Source organism: Chenopodium quinoa, unplaced genomic scaffold (assembly GCF_001683475.1).
Source record: "Chenopodium quinoa cultivar QQ74 unplaced genomic scaffold, ASM168347v1, whole genome shotgun sequence".
NCBI lineage: Eukaryota > Viridiplantae > Streptophyta > Magnoliopsida > Caryophyllales > Amaranthaceae > Chenopodium > Chenopodium quinoa.
The window spans coordinates 5,645,561-5,656,185 of record NW_018744239.1 but is presented as its reverse complement, the minus strand read 5'-3'; the positions used below and the strand labels follow the sequence as shown (position 1 = coordinate 5,656,185).

Sequence of the window (10,625 nt, the reverse complement as noted above, 5' to 3'; positions counted from 1 at the left end):
CTCTGCGCAAAAGAACCAAGACATCGCAGCCTAAGTCAAGAAACTTCTAGATGCGGGGTTCATCGAACCTTGCCAATAATCAGAATGGCTGGCTAATGTGGTGATGGTTCAGAAGGAAAATGGCACCTGGAGAATTGCGTTGACTTCACAGACCTAAATAGGGCCTGTCTGAAGGACTTTTATCCCTTGCCGAGAATCGATCAGCTAGTCGACTCGACAAGTTGCCATGCCATGCTTAGCTTCATGGACGCATTTTCTGGGTATATCAAATCTTCATGCACCCTGATGACAGAGCAAAAACGGCCTTCGTTACAAGTGCCGGGGTGTATAATCACAAGATGATTCCCTTCGGCCTGAAAAATGCTGGAGCGATGTATCAAAGATTGGTGGATCATGTATTCGCCGAACAAAAAGGTCGCAACATGGAGGTTTATGTTGATGATTCCATCGTCAAAAGCAAAGAGGCTAAAGACCATGTCGCGGACCTAGCCGAAACTTTCGCCACTCTGAGAAAGCATCAAATGAAGCTGAATCCAAAGAAATGTGTCTTCGGAGTGAAGTCGGGAAAATTCCTCGGCTTCATGGTCAGCAAAAGGGGGATTGATGTCAATCCTGCTAAAGTACAAGCAGCTCTAGACCTTCCCTAGCCGAAGACAAAAAGGGATGTTTGGCGTCTTACTGGGAGAATGGTTGCCCTGTCCAGGTTCATCTCAAGGGCCTAGGAAAAAGGTTTTCCCTTCTTCAAGGCACTCAAACTTCCAAATCAAAAGAGCTCATATGGGAAGAAGAGCAGAAAATAGCCTTTCAGCAACTCCGAGAGCACTTAGCTCATCTCCCATCGCTAGCAAGACCAGCCGAAGGAGAAACATTATACTTGTATGTGGCGGTTAGTCTAGCCAACATCAGTATGGTTTTGCTGAGAGAAGAAGAAAAAATCCAACAGCCAATCTACTTTGTCAGTCACACTCTAACAGATTCCGAGACGCGCTATCCCTTCCTTGAAAAAGTTGCATACGCAGTGGTGGTAGCAGCTCAGAAGTTAAGGCCCTACTTTGACTCACATCAGATAGTGGTCTTGACTGATCAGCCGTTGGAAAAAGTCATCGGCAAGGTGGAAAAATCCGACAGACTGACGAAGTGGGCCTTGGAGCTCACTGAGTTCAGCATAAGTTACCAGCCGAGGGCAGCCATCAAGGCCCAAGCCTTGGCAGATTTCCTAGCCGAGTGCTCCTATCAAGAGACAGTCGATGAGGAAAAGAAAATTTTGATCGTTTTCACGGATGGCTCAGCAACCGTGAGTGGTTTGGGGGCAGGGGTAGTCATTACTTCTCCCGAAGGCAAATCCTTCGAGTATGCACTCAAATTTTCATTCAAAGCTTCCAACAACGAAGCTGAGTACGAGGCAGCAATTGCTGGCCTGGAATTGTGCATAGCATTGGAAGCCGAACATGTCTGTTTAAAGACAGACTCTCAGCTCGTCGCAAATCAGATCAGAGGCAAATATGAGGCCAAAGAGCCCTCAATGGTCTCTTACCTCGCCAAGATCAAAGCGGTTGCAGCGAAGTTGAGAACTTTTGAAATTGAATTGATCTCGAAGGGTCAAAACGCTCAAGCCGATGCACTCTCTAAGCTTGCAAGTTCATCTCTCACTAAGTTGAACCGGTCCGTGTATGTGAAAGTGAGTCGAGAAAGAAGCATAGACCAAAAAACCAAGGTTCTTTGTGTCGCAAGCGAGCCGAGCTGGATGGACCCCATCCTTGCTTACAAGCTTCAAGGGGAAACACCGAAGACAAAATCCTTGCTTCAAAGCTGAAAAGAATCAGTAAAAGGTTCATCGTCTACAACGGGGAACTCCTGAAAAAGTCATTTTCTGCCCCACTGCTGAAGTGTGTGGGTCCAACAGATGCAGATTACATCCTTCAGGAAATTCACCTCGGCATTTGCGGGAACCACATAGGGGGAGGACCTTAGCCCATAAAGCATTAAGGGCGGGGTACTATTGGCCAACCATGATTATTGACGCCAAGGACCTTGTGAGAAAGTGTGAGAAATGTCAAAAGTTCGCACCAGTCATCCATCGGCCATCGCGAGACCTTTAGCCAATCCTAAATCCTCTTCCCTTTGCTCAATGGGGGTTGGATATTCTGGGACCTTTTCCTGAAGCTCTTTACCAGTGGCTGATAGTCGGCATAGACTATTTCAGCAAATGGATTGAAGCCAAAGCAGCTTCGAATATAACTGAGCAAACAATAAGGAAATTTACCTAGACGGAGTATCATCACTCGCTTTGGCATCCCGAAGGTGTTTGTCTTTGATCATGGAAGGCAATTCGACAATCTGCCACTGAAGCGGTACACTGATCAGTTCGTAATAAATTGGCATATTCGGCAGTCTGTCACCCTCAAAGTAATGGCCAAGCCGAAGCCGCAAATAAGCAAATACTCAACGCTTTGAAAAAAGAGAGTTGAAGATGAAAAGTCCAAGTGGATAGAGGAACTTCCCGGAACTCTGTGGTCACTTAGGACAATCGAGAAAGAGGCAACGGGGCATTCACCTATTGAATTGGTGTATGGATCCGAAGTTGTTTTACCAGTGGAAATTGGCTCAGAAAGTCTTCGAGTTAACCAGTTCTCAGCCGAAGAAAATGAGCATCTCATGAAAGAGTCCCTTGATTTCCTAGACGAAATCCGAGATTCGGCTAGAGACAAAATGGCAGCATACAAACAAAGAATCAGCAAGTTCTATAACCGAAGAGTCCAAGCAAGGCTTCTCAAAATTGGGGACCTTGTTCTTCGGAATGCTGCTGCTGTCCAGAAACATGGGAAGCTTTCGGCTAACTAGGAAGGGCCTTATGAAATATACGATGAGCTCCAGCCAGGAACTTATTGGCTTAGGCAATTAGATGGAATTGAGCTGAAAAACCATTGGAATGCTGACGTACTTAAAAGATATCATGTGTAAAACCCATTGGTGGAGAATAGTCTATGTAAGTACATTTTCTTCAATCAATGAAAGGCCTTTGAGCCACCATTAGTCAAAATTTTATTATTTTTTCATTATTTATGCCTTCATCGTTTTCGAAGTATCGCATAGAGATGCACTGTACTTTGGCAAGCCGAAGAACCTGCCAAAATGGGGGTAACGAATAAAACCTTGAGGTATTGCATAGTGATGCACTGTATCTCAGACGGATTCGTTACTCTCGGTAAAGAGGTCACAGGCACATCTAAGATATAGCCGAAAATAGGAATAGATAAAAGGCCCGAAGCATTGCATAATGATGCCCTGTGCTTCGACAAGTCAATTCCGGGTGATGATTGCACCTCCGAAGTATTGCATAATGATGCCTTGTACTTAGGATGATCACCGCCCTGGCAATGTGTCCTAGATAGTCGTTCCCTCGGATGAATTAAAACCAGGCAGAACATAAGAAACAAACATAAGTGTTCAAGCTGTTATGTTGCAAAAATTTTGCTAAGGCAAAACCTTCGGCTGCGACGAAAGAATGAAAGCAATAAACTCAGAACCCTAAAGACCTCACCTCTAGTATTCTAGGGGGGCAAGAGGTACTCACCCATCAAACTCCGAGCCGAAGCTCAATACTTGGGAAATTACAAGCAAAACCCGAGCAAAATGGGCAAGGCAAAAAGAATGAGGAAGTAAGGCATTCAAATGAAGGAAAAATTTCAGCCAAATATTTTCAAGCAGAAGCTTTATAATTAGCTAAATTCTTAAGAAATTCAGAAAAGAAACTAAGTTCAAAGCTACTCATATAGGAAAAAAGAGAAGAGAGAGCTGAAATACTACATCATCATTCAAAAGAAAAAGTTGGAGCTGCAAATATCAAGTTCAGGATATTAGAAAGAAATTCTAAATATCGGTAGCCGCCCACAAAGCGGAAAACACAGCTGCCGTAAGTACACAAAAAAAAATTTAATGTTTGTACAAAGGCAGGCTGAAGCAAAAACAAAAGGCAAAAGAGGAAGCGGAATTCATCATTTAAGCGCAGGTGGATCTGCAAGACTTAGTAGATGACTGCCTAAGTTCCTAGGCTTCAGCATCATTCTGAGCACCAAAAGGACCAACATCTGCTAAAGAGGACGCAGGACGAGCAGTATCCGCCTCCTTAGCAACCTTCTCTGCTTCCCTGGCATCATCCTCAGCTTACCGAACCAGGAACTCAATCTCTGCTGAGCTGGCCTCATTCATGTGAGGATCATCTGGGTTCATTGACCAAGCTTCAGCCTGGTCCCAGTTGATGTCTGGAGCAACATGAAGGGCAAGGCATGCTGCATGCCGTTTTGAAACCATTCTCGAACCCTTCGGCATATTGCTCCTCGGTGTAGATTTGGGTTTCGAGCAGCTTCTACGCATCCTCAAGCTCAGTCTTGCTCTGGGAGACTGCCTCTTTCTGAGCCTCCATCTCCTCCTTCAGCTGTTGGTTGGCAGCCTCCAAATCTTCCTACTACTTCTAGGCTTCCTCCCGAACCTGAGCAAGTTTGCTCTCATGATTTGAGATTAGGAGCTTCCGAGACTCAACCTCCTTCTTTACCCTCTCCTCAATACGGGCCTTAAACTCAGCAATTCTCTCGGCCCCGTATTCTTTCATCAGGGCATGGCCTTCGTCTAGCCATGGGAAAACCATCTGCTCTAAGTCTTAGCAGAAGGGGAGGAAGTTGGCGTTCATATTTTGCATATCAGTTTTGAGAGCAGAGGCCTCCTCTTTGGCTTTTACTTGCTTTAGCTCGGCTAGCTGAGCCCGCTTTCAGCCTCATCGGCCTTATTGGCTTTAGACTGCAACTCTCCGTTCATTTCTACAGCTAGGAAATGATTGTGAACGACCTGGAAGAGAAAAAAAATATCAATCAGTCGAAGTCCAACACTTAGAAAAACTTTCTAAAAAAAACAAAAAAAAACAACAATAAAATAGAGAAAGTTAAGTGTCGAAGTTTACCTGCATCAACAGCCTTTAGTTTTCCAAAAAAGGGTTGAGCACCTTGGTAAAGGGCTCAGAAGCCCAGAAGCTGCACCAACCATCCAGGCCCTGGCCTTGTCTAGCGCTGATAAGTTGGCCAAGTTACCGAAATAGGCATTTGCTGAATCACGCTTGGACTCAAAGAGGGCTCGGGCATGCTCTGGGAGGGGGACCAAGGTTGCTAAACCAAAACCCATATCCGAAGACTGGAACGTCTTGAAAGAGTCCGCAGCAGAGGTAAAGGGCACTTCTTCATTCTTAGGCTCCTCGGTTTCAACCATCTAAGGCTCACCCTCAATCTCAGCAATCGCAGCGTCCTTAGCATGGACATTAAGTGCATCTACCTCTAGTCGAATCTCTCCAGTGAAATGCCCAGAATCGTGACGAGGAGATGGGGGAGGGGTCTTCAGCTCAATCACCTCGGTGGGAATCTCACGAGGTGGAGAGGTGACCTCCCTCGTTTCTTCTTCTCGGACCTCCTCAAGCTAAGGTCTCTTTACAGGCAGTTCAGGAGCCTTGAATTGCCCCGGACGGACGAGATTCCTCCTTCTCCCTCCTGCCATTATTTCTTCAAGAGCAGGCTCAGGAATAGGAGAGGGTTCAACTAGGTCTCCTTTCTCCGCCTCTTCTTCGTCAGACTACAGAAGAAGAAGCATAAGGGGGAAAATACGTGTGTAAGAAGAGTAAAAAAAAAAAGAAGAAGAAGAAGAAAGACTACACACAGACAGCTCAGCCGAAGCCTTACACTTAGCAAATTTGCACAAATCAGATAAGTCACAACAAAAGATTGATAAAATTCTACAGTTATTCAAGTCCTAATATGCTGAGCAAGTAGGGTAAAACAATGCATCCGAATATCTATACTTAGCAAAGTTCTTACAAGTTAAGAAAGCTACGTATAATATGCATACTTAAACAGAGGCCACACACTTAGAGAAATTCTTCACAAGCTGAGAAACCTATGTGCCGAAGCTCTATACTTAGAAAATTTCAAGCAAAGCATGAAGTAAACAAATCTAAATAACAAAGGACGAAGGTATCAGAAATTTACCAGAGGCCCGAGAAAGTCTTCGAAATCTGATCCCTTGTCCTCTCCTTCTCCTTTCGGCTCGGAAGTCGAAGCTAGAGGTTCAATACCGCCGTGAGGAGCAGCAGCAACAACAGCTTGCTCTTTAGCCGAATGCAAGAAGAAGGGATCAACCTTCTTGTACCAAGGTTTTTGCGCCAAGTATTCAAAGGCGCTCACAACCTCAAGTTTCCTCGGCTGCAGAGACAAAGAACGATCCTTCGTATCAGTGATGGGGGCGTATTTGTGATTGGCTCCCTCTCTTGACTGATCCCAAGTGTTTCGTAGTTGATGCTCGAGTTCTCTTCGCAGATTTCTTAAAAAACAAAGAGACAGAATTAGTTCAGCAATAAAAGGCCGAAGATAACAAAAACTAAGAAAAAACAAAAGAAAGTCTTGGCCTCAGCCAAGTCACTTACCACCTTGGTATCTTCGGTTGAGGTCGACGACAGCCAACATCTTCTCTTGAAAGATGTAATGGCAGGAAGGTAGCCAAATGCTCGGCTTGTTGGCCATTCGGCCATTAGTTCCAGCAACAACCATTTTACCAAACATCTTCATCTGTTGCTGATCTGCCTCGGTAAAATCATCGGGCCCAATGCTCGACATCTTCGGATCTGGCTTCCTCAAATAGCGAGGGCCCCTAAAATAATTGGGGTAATCTTCATCAGAGGGGGCCCTCACCCAGATCCATTGCCCTCTCCAATTCTTGTCCGACATATCGTTCGGATAGGTGGAAAGATACCCCTTCTCATCCTCAATCTGCCACCAGCCTGGCCCGTGCCATTTATTAGATTGAGTGTTCGGCGCGAGCTTGTGAATACATCAAACATTGCACGCTCGGCTCGAAACCATAGAACAGGCAGACCAACAAATACGTCATCACCCTTCGAATGCTGACGGGCGTTAACTGGGCCAGGGATATGTTGTACTCATTCAGCACTTGCTCAACGAAGTGATGGGCGGGAAATCTGAGCCCATATTGCAACTGTCGGGTGTAAATCCCAATGTACCAGGTGGGGGCCGATAAATTCTATCTGTGGCAGTCGGCATTCGGCACCAATAGCCATCAGCCTCCATGATGCCGTAAAAAACCTCCAGCTGCCCGAGAAAGAGATATCTTCCATTATTCTCTATCCACCAAGAATAAGGCGCCGAGTTCATGATGCCCTTATTCTCTCGGACATCAGTCCACTCCCGTTCTTTGGGAGTCAGAGGCCTTGATGCCGAAGGCTCACTTCGGCCAGATGTACTTGCCTCAGCCAAATCCGATGGAGGCACGCTAATCAAAGACATAACCCTCAGCGCAGCGTTGTCTGAAGCTGTAGTGGACTCATACATAGTATTCGGGTTTTGTCCACTCAGGAACGGTATCATCGCCAAAGGGCGATTCCACTTCAAAACTAGCTGAGGTACTTCTTCCTCACCTTCAGACTCAGGAGCAGGCTCAGCCGGCCTGTTTCCTCGGCGTCTAGCCATGGTTCGAGAAGAAAAAGGGGAAAAGTGCGAAAAAGGGGAAAAAAGAGAAGTGTTTCAGAAAGCAAGGAAAACCGAAGAAATGTCGGAAGAAATTACCTTTAATAGACTCGGAATTTCCCGATGTAAAAGCTCGGAGAAATGGTTTTCGGATTCAAGCTTCGGATTTCTCGGAACAGGAGAAAGAAAAAACCCCGGTATCGCGCGTGTCTAAGGGGACTAAAGGATTTGAGTTGCGAAAGTGAAGAATTAGTGGCTTGAAAAGCTTAAGTATGTTCTGGAACAAGTTTTCAAAAATTAAAGAGCTGTTATTAATCCCACTAAACACAGCTCAATTCGTGGTTGCTCGAATTCCCTTGCCTTAATTGAAAACCGCCAAAATTCACTACCCACTAAACTCTCTCCACTTCCCCATTACCCTTAATTAACTGTCATTAACGTTAATTAGGCTCCTTAAATTCCTCAAACAAAATACAAATTATTTTCATTTACTTCCCTCCAAGTTTCTCAAAAATCAGAAAACTCGATCCGTTATCCTCACGAATCGGGTCTGGGGGGAAAGTTGTTTGGGGTCCAAAAAACTTACATTTGGTCCCAATCCATAAATGAAAATAAACAAAGCCCAAATGGCAAGGTTCAACCCTCCGGCCCATATGTCAGGTCAGTCAGTGAAGCCCAGTCAACTGGTTAGCCTATTTGACTCCTCAAACCCACTCCATTCATTTGGACAAAGGTATAAAAACTCAATTTATCTCCTTCATTACATTCATTAACACATAGCCTCAGGAAACCAAACCTCTTACATAGCTATTCTCACTACTTTTATACATCGTACTGACTTCGGCATCGGAGGGGCCTTCCTCGGCACACCCCCGAGGCTAGTTTACGTGTATTGTGCTGTGCAGGAAATCCTCAATCCGGACGTTCCTCGGATTGGGCCTCGTCTCCACCCATACGAAAGGGCTTGCCGAAGGTCCATTGTTTTCTAATCGAAACAATTGTTTAATCATAGTAGTCATTTTATAGCAAAATAACTCAAATATTTTGAATAAAATAATGCGATATTCCTTGCATATTACAGAGTATAACCCCTTAATTAATTATTGTAATCTGCATTAAATACAGTTGTAAAACCACTTTAAAATGTTTACATAATTCAAATTTCAGCATCAAATGACACCCAAAAGCAAAGTGGCCAAGGTCAACTAATAGTGAATTCAGTTCAAAGCGGTAACATATAGACCTAATTGCTTTTTTCTACTAGTGTTACATGCAGTGAATGTGATGAATATATGCTTTAGTGATTATTGTAAATCATTCTTTACACAACTAAAGCAAAACACTATCATCTCCAATAGCCCAGCTATAATCTACCTTGCACAAGAAAGAAATTCCAAATTTTACTCAAAAATATATAGGAAACTAAACAATGTAAATTACACCATAAACTGATAATATAAACATATATAATATGCATCAAAACTTTTTAAGTATAGATTGTGCATCAAACTAATCAAATAAATCATGAAAATCATTCCTAATGAGTCCTCTGATTCTAGCAACCTTGACCTCTTAAACAGTTAACATCAGTGATAAGTGCATATTTGCCCGTATATTTATTCCCTAATTTTATTATTGTAGTCGTCTTTTATCAATTATATTGAGATTTTCTGTATGTTTATTGATTTAGATGATTTTATATACAATAATATATTTTTATGATTATTTTACTACATACTTTGCTATTTTATTTGTTATAGGAAGTATTGAAGGTGCTTGGGTCAAGTGTAATATTTGTGGATCAAAAAAATTCTTGTTAATTACTCACAAAGAAAAATGAGGTAAATAAATACTTCCTTAATCTCACCTCACGTGGAGTACCAAACCACCCAAAGAAAATCCACTCACTTTTTCCCCAAATCCCTTCTCTGTACACGCACACACCAGAAGGCTCCCTTCCTACTTTCCTTTTGTGCTTCTCATAATAATGGAAGTCAATCAATTTTTATTTCTTCTCCTTCTTTAACTTTTAATTAGCCCAAAAACTCAGCAACAAGATTTCAATTGGCAATTTAGTATGGAATGTTTGACAAATTGTCGTATAATTATTCACCCAATTTTGGGTAAATATTTTCCTTTCTAAACAACCCGTAAATTAATGGATATAAATTGGGGAACTCGTTCATCAAAGAGGACACACAAGCAGAACCACAACATTGAGGGTTGTGAGATCGAGTTTATAGTATAAGGGTAATTGAAGAGCTACGGTATTGAGGATTATTGGAAGCGAGTGTTCAAAATCGGTGGAGGATCGAGTGTAGCGGCTACCTTGGTGTACTCCTAATTCATAAGTTTCTCCCTACTTTAACCCTTAATTATCTAGTTTGTTTGATTAAACTTATTCTATTATACTTGTTGATTGGATGTAATTTTGTCTTTGATTTTTCATGATTTTGGTCTCGCTATTGAACGCTCAGTTTATTAGTACTTTAATATTGAGTTTGGTATTTATTCAATTCAGATCGTTTGTTTAATTTAAAGGATTAATCTTGTATGTGTGACAGTATACGATTACATCCATAAAGTAATTAAACTAGCTAGATTATTGTTAGACGCGGCGTTTGATAGTAATTTAGAATGAATGACTTAATTTTAATTAGTGCGAGCGGCTCATGTTGATTATATTAAGTGTATGAATTGATCGATAAAAGTTGTTTATTGGGTTGGTAATATTTTAGCAAGAATCTAGTAGTTCTAGTGAGCAAAATATGGATAGTCCGTGGTGAAAATTCGGCAACCTAAATGCTAAACCGAGTATTGAATGAGACTATAGGAATGGAAATAAGAGGTTTAATTGTGTTTAATTTATCAATGATCGAACCCCAATTATGTTGGTTACTTGTTTGTCACTTGTATATATTAGACTAGTTATAGTTTAGTTCGCTATTTCATGGTTTATGATCCTTGAACACCCCCCATCTTATGTATATAGTGTAAATATTATTCCTTTTATTCTTTTATATGTGAAAAGGTATATAGTTGTATATTAAGTATTATTAGTTAAGCTTTGAATTCCAGAAAATTATAAAATCTTGTCATAGGATCGAC

General features: G+C 42.3%; 1 protein-coding gene across 1 annotated transcript; it reads left to right on the top strand.

Annotated features, from left to right (window-relative positions):
• The first annotated feature begins 371 nt into the window (after positions 1–371).
• Positions 372–2,841, top strand: LOC110694317. The gene is made up of 4 exons (XM_021871490.1): positions 372–620; positions 704–1,301; positions 1,377–1,678; positions 2,461–2,841. Exons 1-4 carry the CDS (start codon positions 372–374, stop codon positions 2,839–2,841), a joined length of 1,530 nt encoding a protein of 509 aa, XP_021727182.1.
• Positions 2,842–10,625: the final 7,784 nt, after the last annotated feature.

Excerpts from the sequence above, each read along its gene's own strand:
- LOC110694317 (XM_021871490.1), top strand. The coding sequence starts at position 372 with ATGTATCAAAGATTGGTGGATCATGTATTCGCCGAACAAAAAGGTCGC. Across the intron at positions 621-703 it reads TTGATGTCAATCCTGCTAAA|GTTCATCTCAAGGGCCTAGG; the intron begins GTACAAGCAGCT and ends TGCCCTGTCCAG. Across the intron at positions 1,302-1,376 it reads TGGCTCAGCAACCGTGAGTG|CTTCCAACAACGAAGCTGAG; the intron begins GTTTGGGGGCAG and ends TTTCATTCAAAG.